General features: G+C 35.3%; 1 protein-coding gene across 1 annotated transcript; it reads right to left on the bottom strand.

The window, feature by feature from the left end:
* Positions 1-497: 497 nt before the first annotated feature.
* On the bottom strand, positions 498-26,686 carry LOC124405374. The gene is made up of 10 exons (XM_046880213.1): positions 26,555-26,686; positions 8,086-8,204; positions 7,293-7,512; positions 5,502-6,957; positions 5,096-5,209; positions 3,895-4,637; positions 3,021-3,536; positions 2,272-2,384; positions 1,700-1,907; positions 498-1,581 (listed from the first exon to the last, which is right to left on the bottom strand). Exons 2-10 carry the CDS (start codon positions 8,183-8,185, stop codon positions 867-869), a joined length of 4,185 nt encoding a protein of 1,394 aa, XP_046736169.1. The 5' UTR covers positions 8,186-8,204; positions 26,555-26,686; the 3' UTR covers positions 498-866.
* Positions 26,687-26,720: the final 34 nt, after the last annotated feature.

The raw sequence follows: 26,720 nt of genomic DNA, 5'->3' as shown, positions 1-26,720 counted from the left end.
TCAGACAGAATTAGCCTGATGAAAATCAATCTATATAATATAATAATTATATCCATCATAGAAGTATATATTTAAAATATTGCCAAAGTTTTTTTATTTGAAACGAAAGTTGTGCTCTTGAAGTGAGGATTCTTCTTCAAAAATACAGGACGCAATTGTTTCATACAACAAGGAAAGGATTAAAAAAATTCGTTACGAAATCTGTCTTTCTTTTTCCTGAGACTGTAGAAAAGTTCCAAAGTTTTGAGATACTAATATTAAAAAGGTCAATATTTGTCTTGAATAAACAAATAAATAAATACTGTGGAAATTGTTGTACACCTGCCATGTGTATATATATATATATATATATATATATATATATACTCTTCAAACCTTCTAAGGCGGAAGAATCATTTCTCCTAAGTTGAATAACCCTCTGAGGTAGTGTGATTTTGTACAAAAATTATTTCGAGGGATTCACATATACGTATATTCAACATCGTGGCTTTCCTGTGATCGATTTTCGACAAAGATCGTTGAGAAAGAAAAGTATTTCTCGAATGTCGATTGACGCCTATAAATATTCTCACGCTTTATAGGTCACTTGCATTTTAATTTATCATTCTTGTTATATGTATAACGACTCAATTTCTGCCCGGGCAAACAATCTACCTTAATTTGTCAAATATAATACACCTTAATGGCGCCATTAACGATGTGACGGACGCGCATCTTGTACTGTATATGTATACACGTTTGCACATTTCATAACCCTGCGTACATCGCACACAAAAATTGATAAATTGGGCTAGAAGAAGGCGTGACACTGGTTTAATCGTAGGTTCGTAATCCTGCACGCAATGTGACAAAACAGGGTTGTGACGTCAAAGGAAAGGTGCGCGTTGAATCAGGGGGTCATGCCCCTCGGTAACGTCGCCGTTGGCACGAGCTTCGGGAGTCTTCGTCGTCGTCGTCGTCGAAAAAACGTTGCCATGATCAACGTTTTTCTCGCATATTCCGGCAATTTCCGCGTCCATTCCCGGTCGCATGTTCACGTATCTCGCCGAAATTTTATCACCACCGTCCGCGGAATTTCCGCCGCTTACGAAACGCTGCAATTCGAGGTATTTGGATTTCTGATCGGAATCGGAGTTCTCGACAACCGGAAGTCCGCCGTTATCCGTCATCAGCAAAGGCCTTGAACTCTCCCCCGTCGTTTCTGTCAAGTTACCAAAGCCTGATGGTCTCGCGCTTATGAAACTGTCGCGATTCAATTCTCGACCACTTCCGATGGTCCTTCTGTCATCTTCGATTCCCATCATCAGCGGCGTTTTGGAACTCACGACGGAAGTCGTCAGTGTTCTCGACGACGGTGAAGCCGCGCTCTGCGACGATCTCCTCATCGATACAGAAAATTTACGGAACTTTTCCGGCAGCTGAATGTCGACTTGACCCGTGTGCTCGAGCTGCACACTCGCCAAGGGGACGTCAAGGCACGGCGATAACAGCCGCGGATTTGTGGCGAGGACGTCGACGATTTCCGGCGCGTTTGGTCGCAACTTGTGGTCGATTTTCCAGCAGGAACGTATAAGGTTTTCCCTTTGAACGCCGACCGAGAAAAAGAAGAAGTAAATATTACACACTTGGACATAATTCTGGATGAAACGAGTTCGACTTTCTCAAGTGGTTCATTCGAAGCTATTTTTTAAGATCTTACAGGGGAGCCTTTATTCCAGATGGAATGGTTATCGTGTGTCCCGTCTTGACGTGCTCCAGTACCTCGTTGTTGCTCAAACCTTGGAAAGGAAAACTTCCGAAGGTTATTATTTCGTAGAGTAGAACACCGTAGGACCACACGTCGGATGCTGGTGTGAATATTCCCAGACCCAGGGATTCGGGGGCCATCCATCTCACCGGTAGCATTCCTTGAATTTGAATTTCATGGATTTCGCTCAATTTCACTATGTTGAAACACGGATGTTGATGTTAGTAACGTTACCGCAACGCGGTATGCATAGGAAAAACCGTTGCTTCGCGATTTTTGGAATTCTTTGAAATACAGTAAACCGTAACAAAGCTACAAACATACTCAATTCAAAAATCTTCATTCACCCAAAGTCGTTGTGAAAATAAGTAAGTAGTGATTTTTTTTTTCAAAATCTTTCGTTATACATATATGTACGACAATGTTACTAACTTCAATCTCGCCTGACTTCAACCGTTGAATCGGGTCGGCGGACAGGAGGGATAAACCTGTTTCATCGTCAGTTATCACTTGTTGCTGCTTACCTTTTCTGTTGAATTTATAGTAGTCGTTCTCGTACATTGGTCTAGTCATACCAAAGTCACCCAATTTTACAACACGTTGAGCATTCACCAGACAGTTACGCGATGCTATGTCTCTGGAATAAACCAACGAACGTGCATAATAATGTGGAGAAATCATACTATCGCCTATATGTAATTATTTATATATCTGTACATATTTATGTATACATCAGGTTCCCATTAACGACAACGCGCTTAGCTATATATATATATATATATATATATATATATATATATACCTATATATATCATGTATGTATAGAGTCACACCGAGCGAAGCCCGCGTTGTTGTTAATGGGAATCTGATCTAAAATAACTAACTAAACACGTCGTCGTCGATACCGGTGCGTAAACAATTTTATTACACGTCTTCAGTCTGTTCATTAACCGAACTATTATAAACGTTATGATTACTAGTGTGGTTATTGAATAATATTATCGTAGTACCGGTTTTTGATTTTTTGGTTCGGAAAATTTTTGTTCTGTCGTTAGTTTTTGGATAAATAAATGTATTACTTTCTATCGTCGCCTCTCGAGACTTGTAGAAACGAAATCTATATACCGATCTTTGATAATTTTCCTTACGTTGAAAACTTGTCGATTCTCGTGATTTGAAGTGCGATTATGATTCGTATGTGAAAAAAAAGTAATTCGATTTTGTATGTAACTGACAATAAGTATAATTGAATCGAATTTAATAAAATTGGTACCTGTGAACGTATTTCAGCTGTGCCAAATAGCTGAGAGCTCTTGCCACATCGAGAGCCATAGCGGTTAATTTTTTGCTAGATATTTCATCGGATTCTTCGTAATTGCGATCGTTGACGAGGTGACGCCTGGCTAAGAGATAGGTTTTCAAATCCCCGTACAGCATGAATTCCATAACCGTGTAAACCGGTTCGCACTTAATACAGACGCCGAGAAGTTTGATGATGTTCTTGTGCTCGAAACGCTTCATCACTTCGACCTCGCTCAAAAAGTCCAATTTCTCTTCGGTCGAACTTCCAACTTTCAACGTCTTTACCGCCACGGCGAGCCATCCTTTTTCCGCGAAGAAAGCTTCGCCTCCGTAAACGGTGCCGAAAGCTCCCTCACCAAGCTTGCGATTTATCACGACACATTCACGCGGTATTTCCCATTTATCTAGACCCGATGTGTCCGTTTGCAGCAAGTCGATTCCAAGCGATTTCATGTACCTCTCGTGCAGACGAACTTTCTCATCGTATCTGGAGAAAACAATGCGGAATCAACAAAAAGCAAACGACTATTTATTTTCACACAAGTTAGGAAAAGTAACAAAAGTACTTTAATTGTCTGTAACGTTTGGCGGTGAATCGAAGTCACGCGAGGATGAAGTTACCTAACTTGAGGTTCAGTAGACCATTATGAAAAGAATATACATTGATTTTGAAAATCCAATTCCTTGAAAGTCATCCTAAAATTATCCAACACAGATTTTTTTTCTCATGATGTATCGTTACGTTGACGTTACTAACTTCAGCCTCGTTCGAAGTGTCGTTAAGATCGTTTGGATAAAATATTATACGACGACGTATTCGTTGTAATATAACGTAAGGTACTAACTTTCTCTTTATCACGACGAACCCGGCGATGAGTAGGATGCCAAGACAACTAAAACCGATGATATTTACGATGATGATGGCAACTTCGCAGGTTACATCGAGAAGTTCGGCGATACTGGAAAACACGCATTTGTCTGGCTTCAAAGTTCCATCGTCAGGTTTTTCCCCAGTTAGCCATACTATCGCGGACATATTGAGGTCCAAATGACCGCCCATAACTTCGTTGTGAGTGTCCGATACGTTGGGATGAAACAGGCCGATTTTCTTCGTCTCGTTATTGACGTGCTGAACGATTTCAACGACGGATATCCGCGAGGCTCCTCCAAGGAACTTTATCCTTCCTGACACTCCGTAGAAGTCTGTGCGGCTTATTATGTCCTTGAGTCTCTTCGCCGTTTGTTCGTGGTGAAGAGCGAACACGTAGCTCTCGTTTTCTGCCAGCAGCTGGTCCATCGCGTAGGCGTAGGTCCAGGTCGCGTCGTAAGCGTAACCGGCGTAATCGGACGGCAGAAGATTCTGCTTCTCGCACTTGGCTTCGTAACGTTGACGCCATTCTTTCACCGTTATGTTTTCCTGCATAATCTCGTCGTCCGGGGCCCAAAAGGAGTGCGTTATTCCCAGGTAGCCGTTCACAGCTTTCGCCATTTCTGCGTTAGAACACGGCACAGTTTCACCCTCGGCGTTGTAACGCTCCGTCTCGTACCAACCAGGTAGTAACCACAACGGAAGGAACCAGACGTAACCCTGCGGAAATTACGTTCGTAGGATCTTTTGGCCTTCGTGTTAATAGAGATTTCTGAAATTCGCTCCAAAGAATACTACGACGAAACCCTAATGTTTGGATATTCTATTCCTGATTCAAAAACTTCACGTTTTCACGTATAATACCTGAAAGAAAGTGAGCGGAGAGTTTTTGGAATAATTTTAGAATCAAATCGTTTCGTTTCAAATGCTCGAGGACGTTTCATCTAATAAACATATTCCGTAGAATCGATATACACGGTTTTAGGTAATAGTTTTACATTCTCCAAAGAACGGAAAAACTATTTCGTCGTCGCGAGTCGTGTTTTTAAATGCTTCGATATGGTACGTGTAACGGTTATTCGTTTGGCCGAGGAGACGGGTGAGAAAAAGAATGTGCAAAAATAAACTCAGAGTGAAAACTAATTCTCTTCATTATTATAACATTAAGGTATACTCACGTGATAGGCAGTCATTTCCAGCTTGTAAGCCTGGCACATGACTTGCCTCGCGACTTCGTCGTAAACGTCGGCTATAATAATTCTCGCTCGTTTCTTCTTCAGGTTATCCAAATACTGTAACAAACAACAATAATTTATCTTCGGAATCGGAGAATGAGAGGAACAACATCAAACCAATGTTGTTGTACCCGTCGCTGTTCTTCGCTCGCTTTTTTTCACTGCATATCGTATTGTGTGTACCTAAGTGAATTATGTTATCGCAGCTGTACACATTGAACGCGATACCATGCACGCCGCGATGCTCTCTTTCCGAATCATAACACAATGGAATATTTTTCATAATTATCGAAGAAGAAGAAGAAGTAGAAGAAGAAGAAGAAGAATAATCATAGACATGAAAACTCACCCTCCGCATAACGTCGATCTCCCTATCCCTCGGGTACTTAGCATTGTCGACAAACGTGATTCCGTTCTCCTGGAGAAAGTCCTGCATGTGTGATATGTACTCGGTGTACTTCTGACCGTCCTCAGTCAGGGCGGCCACCCTGCGCCATCCCATCTTCTCCAACAGCTGAAGGTAGACGTGTTTGTACTGCTTGTTCTCGCCAATGGTGCGAAAGAAGTAAGGATAGCTCGTCCTGTCATCGAAGCTCGAACCCTCCGCGCTGTAGCTGACTATCATGGTGTTGTACTGCTTCGAGACACCGATCAACGGTTCGAGGGTTTCCGAGCACGCTGGACCCAGGATCCCGATCAGCGTCTGGTACCGATAAATGATGTAGTCAATGAACGACTTCATCACCATGTCCGACTTGCACTGTCCGTCGTGAGCCAGGAGGTCGACGCTGTAGTCCTTGAGGATGGTGTTGTTGGAGTTGACGGATTCCGTTGCCATGTTTGCCGCTACCAGGATCGATCTAGCCTTGTACGATGAGCCGGTCATCGGAAAGATACCTCCTATGGTAAGGACGGTCTTGTTCTTATCCTCGGTTCCCCAGTTCTTCAACGTCCACTCAAGATTTCTGTTGAGCCAATCGCAGGCGACCTTTTCCTCGGACGTGTCGTTGTTGTAACTGGCGATCAGATCCTGATACATGCTACTGTTGAAATACGCGTTCTTTATCGTCTGGTAAGCGATTTTCGCTATCTTTTCAAGCTCGGCCCAGACCAGCTTCGTCAATCTATTCGAACCGTAGGGACACTTCTCGTCGTTCAAGTCACATCTTGGAAAATCAACGGATACGAAGTCCCGATCACTCGGTACAAGGTCGCTGGGATTCCAGTGAAGTATGACCAACGATCTGTTGGATTTTGAGCCCGCGTATCGATCTGTGATCCATTCGGTAAGGTTCTTTAAATGCGGACCTACCCAGGCGACCTTGACGTACAATTTCAGACGCTCTATGTCATCCTTGACGAAACTCGTCACGTCGGGATCGCTCGTCAGCAGGAGGGCGCAACTATCCGTTACACCTCGTTCCTCGTCATCACCGAGTAACGTGTTCGTTGAAGAACTACTTTTCTTTTTCGCGCATCGATCCGGCACGTAAAATCCTTCCTGACATTTATCCTTCTGGGTGCAGTAATGCTGGTAATTGGAGCCCGGTATCAGCGTTGCCTTTTTTATTTCGTCGATGATCTCGTTCTCTGGTTGAAAATTTGACGCTCTTTCGCTATCAGCGAACATCTCCCAGCTGCTTGACATCCGGTTCGATTTCCACAATTTTCGCGGCACGAACCATCCGAAGTAGCCTGGTGGTGCCGCAAAACCGCACTCCTTTACGTGGTAGTACTCCATGTAAACTGCTGTGTCCGTTTGCACTGGAAGCCACACTTCCATGTTCACCATTGTTTCCGGTATTCTGGAATCATGGTAGTAGTAGTAGTGGTGGAGGTGGTTTTATTGAAAAGAAATTAATATTCCTTACTCACGAGAGAATATCGTCACGGTCTAATGATTTCATAATCATGCTCAGGCAACGAAATTTTATTCTTTTTGGTATTCGTTGTAAAATGAATGATCATCGTTGAATAATATATCGTTGCTTATTAATTGCTATTATTAGTTGCTATTAGATTTCTCTTCGTATCACGATATACCTATACGGTTAGTCGATACTTTGTCGTTTTTAATGACTAAATTTCGATTCATCTTTTTGTGTATTCATTTTTTTTTTTACTTCTTACGTGAACTCACATGCTTTCAGGGTGTTGGGCTTCCGACAGTCTACCAAAAACCTCCGCTGCGTTAAAATGATCGTCTTTTTCAACTAGCGAAACGGCCGAGTAACCGAGCACCTCGGTCAGGAATATTTTCATTATTCTGGACGTCAAACGCTGCGTTACTCGTCTCGATAATTCGAATCTGATGTCCAATGATTTTCCTTCCGATTGAACGATCCGCTTCGGCGTTACTTCTGGAATTTTTAGTACGTTGCTGTTCGTCATTTATACACATTATACCTGTGCGCTGCATGAAATTTTTATCCACAGTGATAATAATTGAATTTGCAAAATTGAATGAGGAAAAACGAATCTCGCAATTAACCGATTATATATATATGTACATTTTTTCGTGGGATTTATTGACAAAAAAATTTCATCGACTTGTTACACACCGTGTGACGCGTAAATAGTCAATACGATCACGTTGAAGTTAGTAACGTTATCGTAACAATTCGTGCCAAGGAAAAAGCGTTATTTCACAATTTTTGAACAGTTTGAAATTCAGTAAACCGTAATGAAACAAAACAAACTTATACTTTCCAATCCTAGTTACTTGAAAATCTTTGCAAAAATAAAAAAAACCGTGATTTTATCTCAAAGCATCGTTACGATAACGTTACGAACTTCAGCCTCGTCGCGTCGTTCTGAGAAGCGTACAATGAATATTACATCTTCTTTATCTTCTCGACCAGTTATTGTTGTCGGTGGATGACAAGTGTTACGCAATGATTCGTTGTAAACAATATATTTACGGAGGTACTAACCTTTGAATATACGCCTCGTTAAGCACTGATCACCATGGCCGAATTGCAGCATCGCGCAGACGGCCAGGAGGTATAAAAGACACCCTGGACTTTGAAACATTTCGTCAATTCGTCGTTACCTGTTGAAATTTATAGGATCAATGGCAAAACTTTGAATCAACGAATAGAACAGAGGAAAGACAAATACGACAAGAACATGAAGGTTGTGTAAATAGATTTTGCGTAATAGATATTGATGGATTGTTTCGGAAACTTGGAAAAAGTGTGGGATTTCTATAGCATAGAAATATTTGAAAAAAAGGTTTCATCGAAATTAGTCTATTATACAAATATGTATCTCATTTCGTTGCTGTTATTTCATTTTTATTTCGATTATATTACTGACCGTTGAGCCCCGATTTGCCAATAGAGTCTTTTATGTATTACACTTATACATATATGTATACATATATCACACAGCCGAGATGTAATTGTGCGATTGATATAGATAAAGTGTACGCTGGAGATGATTGTCGGCATATTATTTCTATGTATCTATTTATCCTCATTCTACATATACCTATTTAACAATTTCGTAACAATCCGTTTAAACGTGATTAATATACTGAAGTTTTATATCTGCATATATGTATATATGGATATATATACTATATATAATAGGTATAATCAAAGCTTTTGACAAAGGGATAAACAGCTGAAATTTTGTATTTTTTCGTAAGATTTTATAAGAAGTTTTCTACAGCGGATTATAAAAATAATTATACAGATGTCTGTAGATGTGACGTATAATAATAGTAATAACAATAATAAATAACTGTACTATATGTATATTATTATATGTATAAGAGTTATATCATATATAGATGCAATAAGTTGAAAAATTCACGTACATTCCGTGTTACTTTCGAGGTTTTTTCTTTTTCATTCTTTTTTCCTTCTTCTCCCCCTTCTTTATTCTTTGTAATTTAGTTTATTATACCTAAGCATCAGACACACGCATCGAAACTTCAAGAATATATGTGTGTGTGTGTATATATATATATATATGTGTGTGTATACATACACAATAGCTGAATAATATTTAAGTCAACAGCTCAGGCAATTTTGAGTTTGTTTGTTTTTCTTTTATTTTTTCATCGTCTTATAAAATGCCAGCTGTTTATCCGTTTGTCAAAAGCCTTGAGTCCCCTCCCTCCACCCGCACCGCCATGGACTGGGTATATTTGTATATAATATACCTATACTATTCTATTATATATATATATATATATATATATATATATATATATATATATATATATATACACGTTATATATTCAACGGCCTTAATCCCGGCTAAAGTTGACATTTTTCGCACGTGTAATGACGAGTTCTAAAAATTCGACGAAAAGTGTCGACGTATAAAGGTGCTAATGTACAGTTAAATTGTACAGGTGCAAGTATACAGTTGTTGTAGATATGAAAAATCATTTCTAATATATACACATGCGACGTGACAGGTTGGATCAATATTGGCAAAAATTATGATTCGATAATAAAATCAAGAAAATTGGCTACTATAGTGTATTGAATTAGGGACAGGAGATAAATAGAAATAGTGGAGTAAATAACATTACGACGTTGAAGTTTGTGAGGTTATTGGAACGAAATATTGGAGAGAAAATTCATTATTTTATTATCCTCGCGATGACCGGATGAACGAATTGTAAGATATATCAAAATATGAGTATCTCTTGTTTTATTAATGTTTACTGAATTTCAAACAACGCCAGGGATGCGAAATAACGATTTTTCCTCATCATAATTCGTTGTATTACGATAACGTTACTAACTTCAACGTGATAAAAAAAAATTGAGACAGTGTATAAACTTCTTATAGAAACTGTCGCAGCTCGTTACACGCAGTCATAGCCAATTCTATGATATTGTGGGCGTTATACATATCGGACATGCGTATGTGTGTGCGTGTGCGTGTGTGTGTGTGTGTGTGTGTGTGTGTGAAAATATGTATCATTTATTACAGAGCTGGACCGCGACGTTATTTTGTATGAGTGCTAAGATCGCGGGGCAAGTATGTGCTTCGCGGCCGGCATAGTATGGATGAAAATAAAACGGTGACAATAAAGTTTATTAATATAACTTGAAGGAGAAGAGGAAAGCGAGAGTAAAAAAGAGAGAGAAAGAGAGAGAGAGAGAGAGTGAGGGGGAGAGAGAAACTTTCATATGTAGTCCAAAGAGAGTGTCCCTGGTTCGGAAACAGAAAGAAAAATTGCGGCTGAGAGTTTAATATCGCGCTTAAATTTATAAAATCTCACGCGTGTGCATCGACGTGTTTTTTGTTGTTTTTTTTTTGTCGTTTTATTTCTAACTTTACTTTTTTTTTTTTTTTTTCTTCTCTATACTTCTGATTTATATGAATAGTTGAAACGAATTACGAGACAAATTCCTGTGTAAAACTTACTATCGACCCGAGTGTTTTGTTGCGTTAGCTATTGTTGGCAGGAACTCGTGATGCATGGTGACTCTCGATAAAAGTACGGAAAAGAATATACATATGAGGGATATATATGTATATGTATATGTATATAATATGGGTAATTCATTGAGAATTTGTAATATCCCGAAACATTTGTAAAGTGGGCAAGAATTAATTATTATTGGGTAATAAGTTTTGGTGTAGTTACACTATCAGTTCTGGGGAGGGAGTGGGAGGGTATAAAAATAAAAATCGGATAAGAGACGTCAAGTATTAGATCATTTTTCGCAAGTTGAATTTTTGGATTTCGAGACTTCTGTAATGACGAAATTCATACGGAAATCATTCTTGTCATTTTTTCGGTCCAATTGATATGTGTGACGTGACAATCGAAAGGCGCTAAAAACGATTCTATTGCCGAAATAAAATTGCAAGCGCATCAACGCCGCAGCGGCCATATTGATTTTCTCGTTTCGTCCGATCTGCGGAAAATATTTAATTTCTTAACCCTGAGTTTCTTTTCGGAGAGAAATAATTAATGTACCGAAACAATGACGACAGAAGTAAAAAAAAAAAAAAAAAGAAAAAGAAAAAAAAACACGAGAAACTGGTGAATATTGCAAGATTTAAATATATTTTTTTTTTCCTCGTCCTTCTTATGTCAAATTATTATCCTGTAATAATTATCGTCGAGATCGTGTCGCGGGATAAAATAGATTTTGATTTAACAAGAATAAATATTATGTATGTATAATGTTTCCAAATTTCTGTAAATTCACGTCACCGTTTTAACGGTGTTATTACAATTTAACTCTTACTTCGGCTTCAGGTATATTTAAGCACGTGTACAAAGTTTAGAATTAATTTACGGAAGTAATGTATAATCGATATAATTCACTCGGGCGTATCATGTGGTTAAACACACAATGTAGGAAAGTAATGATATCGCGTTTATATATATATGTATATATACACACATAAACATAGTATACTGATATCCCACATACCCTCCCTCTGTGTCATTGCAGAATGCCTTCATTATCGCGAGTGGATATCATAAATACACAATAAAGATGAGAGGTGGTGTGTGTTCAAAACTTTAAGTGGTTCCACGTGTAAATTGTCTACTGCTTTAGGGATTAACCGGCCTGACAGGTTAAATGGCTGAGTCAAAAGTCAGGAAAAGAGAAATAGAGAGAGAGAGAGAGAGAGAAAAATGTTATATTCGCCAATGATACCGAACGCGAAGACGAATGACGAAAGCATTCCTGCTGTATTACACATTAGGGATATTGTTTCATTAACTTCATTCGCCTTCTTATACCATTCGCAGAAATAACACAGCAAATAACACTTTTCATCCAGACAGTCTAGCCGATTTGTCTCTGATACACCCAACAGTTGAAACTTGATCCTCGGACTTTTTTCAGTGCCAACTCGTGGCGGAGAAATAAATTTTCGCTATCCAATGATTAGAACACTAGATCGTGAAATGTGAAACCCGGTCGAGAAAAATAAATGGATTTTATAATTATTAGCCTTGATTTACTGAATTAGACTAATAATAGATGATTTATGTTATCGATCAATTCGAATTGTGAAAACTTGGGGTGATCGTTTGAAAAATTTTAAGGAAACAAATTTTAATATTTACTTCAAAAGTGGTATAAAAGTTAATTTTTTAACTTGAATTATTCCCGTATATATTTTCAAGGAATATCGCACTTATTCTTGTCTAAACTTTTTACACATTTTACATGGAGGAAATTCGAGAATTTTAGAAAAAAAAAAAAATGATAAGATGAATATAATATTGAAAAATTAAAGAGGATAAATCAGTGTCGAAGTTAATAAAAGAAACAATTTTAACTAACGTAGTTATAAATTATTTGTAGAAAATAATGGAAGTAATATAGGTACATGTAAAACGAGATACACGCAGCTTGGGTGTAAAAGAATTGCAATAATTGTTGTTGATGTTACTGATATAGAACATGTGTCTAGTTGGAAATTCGGCAGCTGAATAAATTGTTTAAAGTATGCAACCATGCCTCTCATAATTATTTATACAGTGTATAGAACTTAGAGGTATGCCTGCATGCGAAACTCGAGTATGTGTAGTATTAAAATATTGTTTTACGTGCGCCTGCATTTATGTATGTATATATATATATACATATACATATATAAATGACCTGCATGTATACCTGATGTGTTTAGCGATTGTTGCAGACAAACAAACATAAATAAACTAAAGCGTTGGACGTTTGATCGGCGTTTTCATTTATCTACATACATACATACATTAAATTCATAAATGTACGTCTAAAAAAAAATACAAATTTATATTTCATTCGTTTTTCTTCTCGCTTTTCAATTACTTGTTTAACCTGCAGCTTCTAAATCATAATTACTCTAAAAAAATTTATATTCTAATTTTAGGCATTATTTTCTTAAGGGGCTCACTTTGTCTCACACCCTTTCCTACGTAGTGCGTACAGATTTGATCAAGTATTGGCAAATTTTGTGAAAAGTATTTATGAAAAAAAGATGTGCAACTCTTTTTTTTTTTTTTTTCTTTTATACGTTACGTAGATTTGCATCCGTTTTATAATTAATTCCATATCTAACGTTTCTGCAGTCATATTTGAAAAATATTAATAATAAATTCGGTTCTCCAACCTTTCGAAATCTCGAAACACTTTTATCGATCCGAATGAACGACGCATTTTTTTCTTTCTTTCGTTTTTTTTTTTGCAATATTACCTATGTAACGTATACACCTATTTATAAGCTAGGCAATAATTGACACGTGCGCGACCTACGCTAGAAGAAGAAGAAACGAGACTTTTATACGCGACGCGAATTCTCCTTGAGGCGGCAGAGTTTTGAAATCCTAATTAATTGTTTATGCTTGGAACGATAAATTTCGCGATAACATTGATTTAGATATGCATATATATGTATGTATGTATGTATATACTGCCAGGCTATAACTTATGCGTATGAATATAACTGTATTATACACAAATACCTATGTATGCAGTACACACGTTGTTTACAGCACATGTGTACAATACGAGTATATATGTTTATAATACAGTTAGAGTAAATTTATAATAATAATAAATAATACGATAGACGGTTGCCTGGGGATTAATTAGCGGCTCGTGAATCTAACAATCGCGATGACTTTGTATCATTTATATTGAAACGAGCCGTCGTTTCAACAAACTTTATTATACACGATTCGATTCTGATCCGATTGTATGTAATTTATTTATACGTAGATATAAATTATATATATATAAATACAATTATACACTATAATTTTCAAACGGTCTTCGGAGCGGGAAAAAAACATTTAAACATCAGATTAGATTGTTTATCAAACAAACCGATAGCGTGGTAAAAGCATTTCGGAAACCGAGAACAAAGATCAAAGCATCGTCAACTTTACAAATAAAAATTAAATACCCTGGTTTTTTCCTCACTCTTCTGTATATACATACATATATTTACGAACAGCAGGAGACGCAACAATAAAATTCTTCGAACTTCTTTTTAATAATGTAATATTATATAATTATTAATCTTTTTATAATATACATTCATTAGTCCAAATATATTTATCGCTCTGTTATATATATATATATATATATATATATATATATATACACACACCCTCTTTTCTTAATAATTATTAATAAATTGTCTACGTTATAACCGTGAACATTTTCAATTTTATTTTTATTTCGAACTCACCGTTGACAGCAAAGAAACAAAAAATTATAAATCTACGTTGAATTAGTCGAGATCCAAAAATCAAACGTTTTACAAAGATTAGTAAAAATAATAACCCTACTTGAATTAAAAACAGGAAACGTTCGTTAAACTATTCGAAGCCAAAGAATTAAAAAAAAAACTTTTGTTTATTTCACATATACGTCTAGCTCTCTATCTGTATAATTTATTTTTTTCTATTTACAATACATGCTGTGTACAGTAACCGGCGACACACGTGTCGTCAGCTGACGTGGATTAGATATAGACATACTATACGTGTATACATTACACTATGAAATTGCACGTAGTTTAATGAATAATAATAATAATTGTCGAATACGCACGTGGTCGTCAAGTGGTTGTGCGATCGGCAGTGGATATACGTTATATGTATATACTTGTATTATCATCTCTGACATGACGTGCTAGTTATTATTTGTAGTAAAACGATAAGGAACAATAAAGGAAGGCACGATAGATGACAAAAAGCGACGGAATTACGTTCTTGCGTATTTCTTCAATACATGCACACGCACGCGTAATATATACATTAGGGTGGCGCAAAAAAACCGACTATTTTTTTTTTTTTTGTTTTCTGAGTCTCGTGTGACAAAATGTTAGTTTTTGATGTTTTAAGAGCCCACTCCAAAGGACAGCTAAAAAAAAAAACAAGTTTTAAGAGGTTGCTCCAAATTTTTTAAAATCTCAAAAATCGTCAGAGAATTAAATTAAAAAAATTATATTTTCAGTATTTTGTTTGATTTTTAATTCATGTCGTGGTGTATTGTTATCGATTCGTTTTTACTGAGTTAAAGAAAAAAAATTTATGAAACTTTAATATGAATATTAAAAGGTCGCTCGAAAAGATCTAAAGAAATGCACCAAAAAATTGAAAAAAATTATGAGCGACCTTTCAAAATTCAAATTTTGAACTGAAACTTTCGGAAACTTATTTTTTTTTTGTCTATAAAATTATACCGTAACGAGAGAGAGAGAAAAAAAAAAAGAAATCGATTTTGACGAATTCTGACGTTTTAAAAAATGTGGAGCGACCTTTTAAAAAAATTTTTTTGAACCGTTCTTTGGAGTGGGCTCTTAAAACATCAAAAACTAACATTTTGTCACACGAGACTGAAAAAAAAAAAATTGTCGGTTTTTTTGCGCTACCCTAATATACATATGTATTATATTACATATGTATATGTATATGTATTACAGGAGCATTTCTTGGTCAGGAGTACGAGCTTCTTATCTTTGAAACGTTACAGGTGTTGATGTCATCCGAGTCGGATGTTGAACCGACGTTACATGTACTTTTGTAGACAACGTCGTCGTCGTCGTCGTCGTCGTCGTTGGTTGTAACGTGAATATAACGTATACTTTACACCTACGGATGTACCATCTTGAAAAAAAAATGATCCTCAAAGTTTCAATACTCTATTTCACTCAAATATTAGCAATTTTCCAAAAGTATTTTTAATTTAAGAAATTTTTTTTTTTTTTCTCTTAAGAATCGTTCCCGAAAATTCCGGGGTACGAGAAAAAATAAAATCTTATTTTACAAGGAAAATGAATTGAAAGAAAAGAAATAATTGAACAAATATTATTTTAAAAATCTATCGGTGCCCCTTAATAGTGAGGTACAGCATTAAAACTTTGAGAATCTCTTTTTTCAAGGTAAGCTCAAGATTTCTTAAGTTGGAGCATGAACTTTTTTTTTCAACGGCCACCCTAATGTGTACTAGTGTATAATATGCAATTATTCGATCGTCGTCTTATACTTTTGCAGTATTTACCAGAACTTCACGTTAATTAGGAAATAATGTGTGTATATAGTAATGAAAAGGAAAATTTCGTTATTCGATTTGAACGATCATCTGCATGTGACAAGGCACATGTATACATATTATTATAGTAGTTATATAGTGTGACGATGTTTATGAAAATGATTTTTTTTTTGTTGTTTTTTTTTTTTTTTTGTTTTGCAATGGTCGTGAAAATTAGGCGAAAAATTCCCACAGCTCTGTATCGCAATTATTAAATTATGTTTCGTCATCGAGCAGTTGGCAGTGATGTGAGAGCGAGAGAGAGAGAGGACATATGTTGTATGGACGTATGCATATATACATGCATAGCATAAAAACAAGTAAACAACACCTTATCGTGTCGAATGAATCGGCATCCATCATGTAGATGTACGAACGTATGCGTGTACGTGTGAATGAATGATAGCGTATAAGTACAAGATTTTACGCGGTAAGATTTTTATTATAAGTCTACGTAAAAGTCCGTCTTATTAACGATTTCCGTATGTGATACGGTGACATCCACGTATATACGGCAATTATGCCGTACAATATCATATTGTGTATATAAATACAATTACCGCATGAATGACGAGTGATTGTGGTTTTACGCGAGATTTCATTTTTCTTCGCTATACATTGACCTTTTTCCTTTATCGTCAATTTTTTTTTATACATATCCTATCAACATGATGTGTATGTTGATCCGTAACACAGATAAACGAAAATAAAAAAGAAGTTTTTTTCCTTGCTCTGATTTTTTTATCTGCCAATTTCAATCTACGAGAACGTTAAATTTACGAATAAAACTGTGATTAGGTATATACATCAGATTCCGTCTGGTTTTAGTGAATTTTTTTAGACGTTTTCGAAGACTATAATTCAAGAAAGAAATTACTAGGGGGACCAAAAAAATGATTTTTTGTTTTTTGTCAAGCCGTGTAGTAGTTTTTCTCTTTCGTTTTTCTTTTCTTTTTTTTTTCTACAAACTTCGAGGATTAAAAAAATATCGACTTTTTTCCATCTAATTATTGCTTTTTCTCAGTAATATATGAAAGTTTCGATAAAACAAACGACTGCGGTCAATTTTGGAAAACTATATATATATATATATATATATATACACACGCTTACTCCTAGGGGTTCGTTGACGTCAAATCTTACTTAAGGCCACTGAAATATCAAAGGCGACAAAACCACTGTTGACCAGTGTGTTATACACGTGCATTGTACGTTGGTGGGTGTAATTTACGTTCAGGGTGCGTGGGCAAGTTAGCAAGCTAATAAACATAAAACAGGATGTCGTTAATTGGGTTCGCGATAGGCGCAGGGGCTGCACGTGTTTTGAAAAAATATTAATTATCGCAATAGTATAACAATGAAATATAAATAATACGCGTGGCAATATGAATGCTGGCCAGAAGAATTGTGCCTTGATAAACAATGCTCGATATCTTCGATAACGCGATATCGCCATTTGTGTATGGGGTATTCCATGCCAACTGGACCTGGGCCTGACCCTTCATATCTATGATTTGGCTCGCGATTTTTTATAGGACCGTTTTCACTCTCGAAGACATTCAGTTTGTGTGTTTTCTTGGCTCGAAATTCTTCGAATCCATATGAATTGTCTAGAATTTTTAAAAACAAATATGTATTGATCGATGCTATAGTTAAAAAATGTGAAATATTTTCTGTCACGTATCAAAATTCTTAAACTTCAAGTCGGAGTGGACTGGATCTTTCTTTTATGTAGTGTATAATAATAGCAATGAAAATAAAAAAAAAAAAAAATGTGTCGAAATGGAAAACATAATCGAACACAGGAACAAGAAAAAAAAAAAAGAAAAAAAAAGTAATATGTACCTACATCGAATCTCAAAACTTTCTCATATTTCTCAAAACCATAAATTTTCTCGAGTACCAAGTTCTCGAAGAATTTGTAACCTTTCGTAAATTTTCTTCGATTAAAAAGGAAACTTTTTTACATTTGGTGGATTTAGATTTATAGATACAGAAAATTGTGAAATAATTACTTTCGACGAATTCATACAAGAACACAATACTTTTTCCCCCTTCATATACAATAATAACAATAATGATAATTGAAACAATTGATAAGAATTCGAAACAATGTTTTTAATTTTTTTTCACAAAATTTTTATTCCTGCATCATCTCTTCTCTAATATCTCACGCTTTTATCCAAGACACGATTTCTGTGTTTCTTGCACACGTAGGAATGCAGCAGCAGGCTGCAGTTGCGAAAGTATCAATATTATTCCAAAATATTCTTTCACTTTTTGTATACAATATTGTTTTTTAATTATTTCTGCTATATTTCCTTGATGCACTGAAAAGTATGTAAGAGTTTGTTATTGAATATTGCCTCGCTACACCAGCGACGTGGAGTGTGTTTTGCATTTAATACATTATACCGGGTATTCCGCATTCGTTCTCCAAGCTCAAAATATACCCGCGAATAAAGTGCAACACATATGCATACGTACATACATACATATATATATATATATATATATGGTAGATCTATCTATATACGTGTACACTCCAATGCGAATATAAATATGTGTATTGTTAAGATGATGTGGTACTCCTACCCTTACCGACAGAGCAAACTCACAGTTTTTCTTCCCTTATTAAATAAACAAACTAACGGAAAGGGCTTAAATTTCTACGGTGGATCGCTCTTTTGTAGCAGAATTTTTGAAAGCTACTCATATCCGTAAAATCGTCAAAAAAATTTCTGCTTTTCTGACACCTGATACTATTCCTGTAATTCCGAAATTCTGGAAAGAATGAGGATTAAAACGAGCCATCTTGAGACTGTTTTAACGAAATATCGAGATAGCCAGACGAGAACTAGGAATAACAATAATTCCTCGAATAAAAGATGCTCTCACGATCGTCCGCCCGTGACATTTGAACCTGTTCCGATGGTTTAGTTTATTTCATATAGAATGAAAAAGGGTGAGTTTGCTCGGTCGGTAAAGGTAGAAATAGTACATCACCTTAATGCAATGGTCCGCGAACTTTTTCCTCCGCTTTTTTTTTTCTCCGTCAACTCTCTTCCCTTCCCCCATCTTGTTTAATCTCGGAGTTAGACATAAGCAGGCACATTATAGCTATAATTTATGTACGCATGCCGCATGGTGGGAAGCAGGGAACGGATAGGTAAACAAACTGCAGTCTGACGATGAGCTTAAGCTCGCGGTTAACGCGGCGCCTTGGAATTTCTCTCGACGCGAGAGGCGGGGTTGTTAACCTATCTAACCCCCATTCACGTCATCTTCTCTCTTCTCGACACTCCTCCACCGCATCCGCGACAACTCTGCATCTCTGTTGTAACGGTCCGGAACGTATACAAGTAATAGCAAGCGTTTGCCATTACGATTCACATGCATATAATATTATATATATATATATATATATATATATATATATATAAATATATGTATATTGCAAGGTAAAAGTATTGAAATATTTAAATAACATTTTTAGCACATGCATTAATGTCCTGTGAGAAGGAACAACAAAAAGAAAAAAATTGTCAGTATAACATCAATTTGTATGATTTTTAACGTTATACATATATATATATATAGGCATTAATATGAATGATCGTAATATATGTATTATAAATTATACACGTAAACGTTTATACTGTATCAAAAATGCGGAGAATTTTTTTTCTACATTCTATCATGATTCTAATAAAAATTCCAAGTTTTTTTTTTTGTTACCCCCCCCCCCCCCCCCCCCCCCCCTTTTCATTCGACACTCGAAAACGATTAATTAAAATAAACATGCCACGTAAATATGTTAAATTATGAAAAAATAAAACGCTGTAATGCTGTGTTGAATTTGGAATTTTTTTTTTTAATTTTTTTTTTTTTCTTTCTTTTTCTTTTTTAGTAACGTAGATTTTGTTCGGAAATATTCTAGAAGATTGCATCGATAATTTATGCACCGGTAGTGATATTTGAATAATCATCGGATTAACGGGTTGAGTGAACAAGAGTTTACTGTGTAAATTGCCATGTTTATTTATATCGATTGATATTAGCTGATTTTCGGCACTGTAAAGGAGGGTCGTTAGTTTTTTTAAATTTGCCGATTTGACGGACTTACAGGTCGAAATTCAAAGATGACCTTTTTTAAGGACCACCCTAATATATACATATATTTATATCGTCTGTTCCTTTTATGCTTTTTAGTACCTATTTTGTTTTTCAATTTTGCTTTAACTTCGTCGAGACGCAAGAAGATAATCCGTTTCGTTTGGTTTTTTTTTTTTTTTTTTTTTTGTTTTTTTCTTTAGTTTTCCTTCAAACATGACATGCTTATACCTATTTACAGGCATACAGCTTTTTTTTAGAATTCCATCAAGGATTTATTTGCCTATCCATAAACTTGTTTGTTTATCCATTATTCTCTGTACACGGCGTGTTTATTTAGACTCGGTGGAAAAAAAATAAAATAAAACATAAATAAATAAAAATTCTCACATGTATTATTGATTAATTACGTAAAATATACATATATTGGCCAGTTTCAAAAGTACGGAAAATTAATGTTTACTGTGTATGTTTAAATTTTATTCGCGCTTTGTTCAATATAGAAATTATATCGTGAGGACTATTCTGTGTAAAAAGAACAACCTAACATTTGAATTTCTGTTTTTTTTTTTTTTTTTTCTAATTTTTCTCGCAAAATTGCAAACCGAATTTTACGAGTTAACGTTCAATTTTATTCGAACATTTAAATGCAATATTCGACCCAAAACCTTGTCAATAGAAAAAAGCGATGGAGATTAGAAATTATTACACGAGCGTGGTCCGGAATAAATTAATTCCAACGATTTGAAACAAATGTAACGAAAAAACATGATATGTAAACAAGATTCCAAATTTTGTGGTCCATTTATAGACACACACATTTTCTCTTTTACTTTTAACGTTATTTCGTCAATGTTTGTGTGTATGTATTTTATTTCACTTCTTATTGTTAGTTGTAAATACAAACGAGACAAGTCACAACGTTTATTGTGATATTTCTCGCTGCAGTACAAGCGGAGCAATTTTTTCCATTGGCATAAGGATCGAGGCTATTATTATTATTATTACTATCATTATCATTATCACTATTATTCTAGTTAGATAGCTATACTACATTTATATCCAGAAACGTCGAAAACACGAACGAGGCCATTTGCATAAATTGCCGCTGCAGTCGGCTATTATAAGAGTTGTAAAAAGAAATAATAAAAACAACAACTTGTTATTTGTTCACGGTTATAATATCTCGATACGTAGTACATATCCTCACACACATATTCATATATACTTGATACACATACACACACGTACGTACGTGGCGGTACGCGTATTAAAGTAAGCGTAAGCACACGCGGTGCGAAAAACATTTTTTGAAATGTCCGCCAAAATATATAAGCCAATACGTGTAACGAAATAGGCTGCAGCGCTGGCTCGGTTATAAATAGGCTTAATATTGGTGATATTTATTTTAAACCACGCCCGCGGTTCTTGCGACAAGTGTATGTCGTATATGCATATATATATATATATATATATCATACGGTGATTTATGTTGCTGCAGGGACCATTATACATGTACAATAATATAAATATTGTTTTGCATAGTACGTAAGCTAAAGATTTTTCCCTAGGCGAAACTCGTAAGTTTTACGAATATAGGTATATATATATCGCAATGGAAAATCTTAGGTGGATGATTAGTTTTTATTTTTACTTAGTTTTAACCTAATTTCGAAAGAATATTATCATCACCACACCTAGCTTAAATACAACTTATAATAATGCGCGCAAAGTTTATTCTTTTCCACGATATTTTAGATGATAATATTGCTTCACGGGTATAATATGTGCAATAAGGTATGCGTGTTACCTTGTATATACATAACTAATGTACCGACATTCATTGGTTTGTTGTTATTCGGTTGGTTTGTTCGTTGTTTGCTGTTTGCTGTTGCCGGAGGCGCCTTCTCCTCTTCGATCCGTCGAGGACTCCGTCCCATCCTCTAGGTTACACGTATGTAACATACATATAGGTTTATTTTCTCTGTACTACGTAGCTTATTATTTTTTACATGATCACCGCCCGCGTAGGCGCCTCTCTATACTGCAATACTTATACAGTAGGAACTCGGAATGATACGGATGTATCTCCACGCATTTCGTCCGGCGTGAGTAACGTGAAACGATAGCGAGGGACGAGGAGAGAAAACCGGAGTGAGAGAGAGAGAGATAGAGAGATAGTAGGCAATCAGGAAACGAACGGTTTGAAATTAAATGAAATTAATTAATGAAAGGAAGTGAACTGAAGTGAGGAGGACGGAAAAAAAAACAAATAAATAAATAAATAAATAGTTCGCAACCGTGAAACCGGAAATACTTATCTCTGCTAGTTTCTAAAACCGCGAGCATAAAATGGTCAGTAGGTACACGTTCACTCGTGTATTACATTCATGTGTATAATAGACATTTATATATATATATATATATATATATATATATATCTTCTTGTTTTCCTCGACTCAAGTACAACTAGTAATACTAGCTTGTATACAATATATATGCCTGTATATATCTATACTATACGTAATATTTATGCGCTACATAATTGTTGATACTATCATAGTTACACGTATAAATATTACATGCACATGTATGTAACGTTTGCCTTTCTAAGCACCATCAGGTATAATACGTACAAAGATTATAGGTTCATTAACGTCTGCCTCTTTGTTTTTAATATTATACTTGCAAATAGGTCATTCCTGTTGCGTCTGTGTTTTTTTTGTTTTTTTTTTTTCATTCAATTTTTTATCTCATTTTACTTTCTATTTGCGCAAGAAAAATTACGAATTTCATAACGCATAAAATTTCTTTTAATACTTTGTTTTGTTTGTTTGTTTTTTTTCTGTGTAAAGTCCTGTGTCGTTAAAATAACATTACAGGTGCACGCATCCGCATATTTTATGTCGCACTGTAATACCTTGTAACGTTGAGATCACGCAGATGTTAATTTTACTTTGCTATGATTTTATTACTCATTTTTATTATATATTAGTTATTTCACTTCTCTTGCTAGATTATAAAATAGATTATATATTGAAATTTACTTTCGCGATTTCTGATTTCAAAGTTAACGAATCTTATGCCGCGTATTGTTTTACCTAATATTGAGTGAAAAATAAAAAGAAAAGAAACGAACTTGAAACAAATTACTTTTATCCAACTCATATGGATACCTATGTAGACACATACGTACATATATCGACTATTATTGAAAAAGTATCGTTTGATTCTATCGTAGCCGAAAATGTAGCGGGAAAACGGGAAAACGGGAAAACGGGAAAGAGATGAAAATGCGAAAATCCTCAAGGATTCGCTTCGAGATATTATTATTAATATTGTTAATGTTATTGTTGTTGTTGTTGCTTTTTCTCACCGTGACACTCTTGGCTTCAATATACATGCAATATCTAGGTGTAATAGGTGTAAGTACGTATGCCGCGGAAGGTACAAATATTGCAGACGTACGTGTGACACACGTATGCAGATCCGCCGGCGTCGTTTCGCTTTGAAAATAGATACAAGGTAGAGAGAGAGAGAGAGAAGGAAAGAGAAAAGCTTATTTTCCGATCGAGCCGAGGAATAAGACCGCGGGCAACGCTGTGGCTCGCTGCTTTCTTGCTTTTATTTTAATTATCCGCACTGACTAATATATATATATATATATATATATATATATAACCAAAAACTCTTTAACCCAAATAAACGCCGCTGCGTAGTACGGCAATACACGATGGATATGCTTGTGTTGGACAAAATTAATATAACAATATTAATTCACGAAGACAGAAGGAAAAATTAAGGGGACGAAGATGAAGAAGAAGAAGAAAAAGAACGTACACTTCGCACGTATGCAAAGAGAGACGAACAATCGTATAGTTTAGCTCTAGATGATTATTACTATTTGTGATCGAGGTGCATTAACTATATATATGTATATCTATACAGGCGTACTCGAGTAATCGTTAACTCTTCCTAAACGACTTCGCGGCTATAAATAATGCACTCGATACAGGTATCTACACGTACGTTACACGTTCCATATATTATATACCTACACCATGATAGATCAGTGTCGCGTACGTATTATACTTAAGATAAAAAAGTACAATATGATTATGCAATTACGTGATGTTTATCTGAAAACGCGTGCGTTTCATACACAATATATATATATATATGTATGTAGGTTAGGGTGTCCCTTGTTCAGAGTGTCGACGAATATTTTTCGCCCCCCCCCCCCCCCCCCCAAATCTATTTCAAATAATCCGAAATTAATTGCATAATTTTTTCAGATTTCTACCTCAACCTGGGATAGAGGATTCGTTTTGTGATAGAAGTTTCTCATGGAAATAACATGGGGAAAACTTGTTTTCTCGGTATGTATTATATATATACTCCATGTCAGTTCAACGACGTTTTTTTGATGACCCATTCGATTTTTTTTCAATTTTCAATATGTCTTAAAAGTATTTTCTACAAAAATAAAAATATATCAACTTTTTAGTACACCGTGTTCTTTTTTTTTTAATTTTCTTTTCTTTTTTTTCTTTAATTTACTTTCCGAAGAAAAAATCAGAAAATTAAAGGAAAAATTTTTTAATGTCATTATCGCCGTTTTTGGTAAAAAAAAAAAAAAAAAAAAAAAATGTCCACCTTCATTCAACGGGACGCCTTCGATTTTTGTCAAGAAAATTTATAAAATTTTATGTAAAAATGAAAAAAATTCCTGAGATACCAATGAGGATGGGATTTAAATAACTTGTTATAAAGAAAGAAAGAAAGAAAGAAAGAAAGAAAAAAAAAAAATTCCATTGTATTTTTCGTAATTTCTATCTATTCTCGTATTATTCGTGCAATAGTTTATTCAAATAATGAAAAATCGAATAATTCTACTTTTTCTAAATATTTTCCTTGCAATATATTTGTATAATATGTGCATATAATGTATGCATTTAACGCATTTACATTATCTTACCAAATAGGCATACAGACTCTGTATAAGAAACGACGTGTGCGTGTGACGCGAATGCTGTACCGCATGCACCTTACATTGCGACGCTTCCAAGTCCTTGACAATAACAACTCGACGTACGAAAGTTACATTTCATTTATCTCTGTCTGCGTAACGACGCCTGTGTGAGTGTGTGTTTAAACCGTTTGCAGATCCATGCAGCGGTTATGTTGTTTTGCAGTTATACATATAGGTATACACTATGCATACATACATTCATACATACTTACAGTGTATACCTGTAGATAGGACACTCAAATATTCGTCGTCAAGTCATGAGGAATTCCCGATATCTTAATGTTTTTCCACCTAAAATTCCCCGCATTACTATCAGCGAATTGTTATTTTAAATCTGTTACCTATTCACGTTACGATAAATTTCAACTATTCCCTTGATTATGGATCAATATACGGAAAATTTATACGACGTTCTAATTTTACCGTTATTCATCCTGCGAATATTATTTCATTCTTAATTGGGTATATACATTTTTATTATTATTACTATTTCACTTTTATTTAGTTATTTAGGGCTTTTTCTGGGTTTTTTTTTTCTTTTTCTTTTTGTTTTTTTGGCTTGCTTCAGTTTTGCCGGACACGCGTAGGAATTTTTCACGAGTAAACAACAAATTCATTATGTAATCATAGATTGAAAGAACAAGGAAAAAAAAAAAAAAAAAAAAAAACTCATAACTCATATCACGGGGAGCCCTGTTTGTTTAAACATCGTGTATAATTTTACACGCATACTTGTTATGGTATATCTTATGTTGCTACATTTCGAGTGAAACATGATCTTTTTAATCTAAAACTCTTAATAAGTATGTAATATCGACGCGCCGCGAGACACTGATTTTCATAAAATAGCAATTTACCTCCCCCCCTGCCATTCCGAGTCTTCTATCTCGTAGGTATGTCATAGTTAGTTTGAAAAAAAGTTTCTATTCCTAATACGATGCATCGGGGGACACGTTACGGTCGGTAAGGAAGGCAAAAATCTCTCGCGTTTTCCGTTTATTAAATACGTCTAATGTCATGTGTATAATATGTTTGTGCGTGTGTGCGTGAGTATATATGGATAATAATATGTGTAAAATGTTTAGTACATGCGTAGTATATTACATATATGTATAATCTATCATATTCACGCATGCGTAAAATAAATATTTTTCATTTTACGTCACGCGAAGCGAAATAATGTGCAGAGACGTGGTTGTATAGAAAAGACGATTTCATTTTATACGCATAACTCACCTCATTGCTTAAATACAATTATTATTCCCAAAATTCGATCACGTAGTAACGCCTAAACTGTCATCACACTTCGCTTTAATCTGTATATTATTTTACCTCAGGCGTATTACTTATTCACTATATATTTAACTTTAGTTTAAATTTAAATTTATTATTTTTTAATTTT

Source organism: Diprion similis, chromosome 4 (assembly GCF_021155765.1).
Source record: "Diprion similis isolate iyDipSimi1 chromosome 4, iyDipSimi1.1, whole genome shotgun sequence".
NCBI classification, from domain to species: Eukaryota; Metazoa; Arthropoda; class Insecta; order Hymenoptera; family Diprionidae; genus Diprion; species Diprion similis.
Note: the sequence above shows the minus strand (reverse complement) of the source record. Positions and strands in the feature narration are given on the sequence as shown.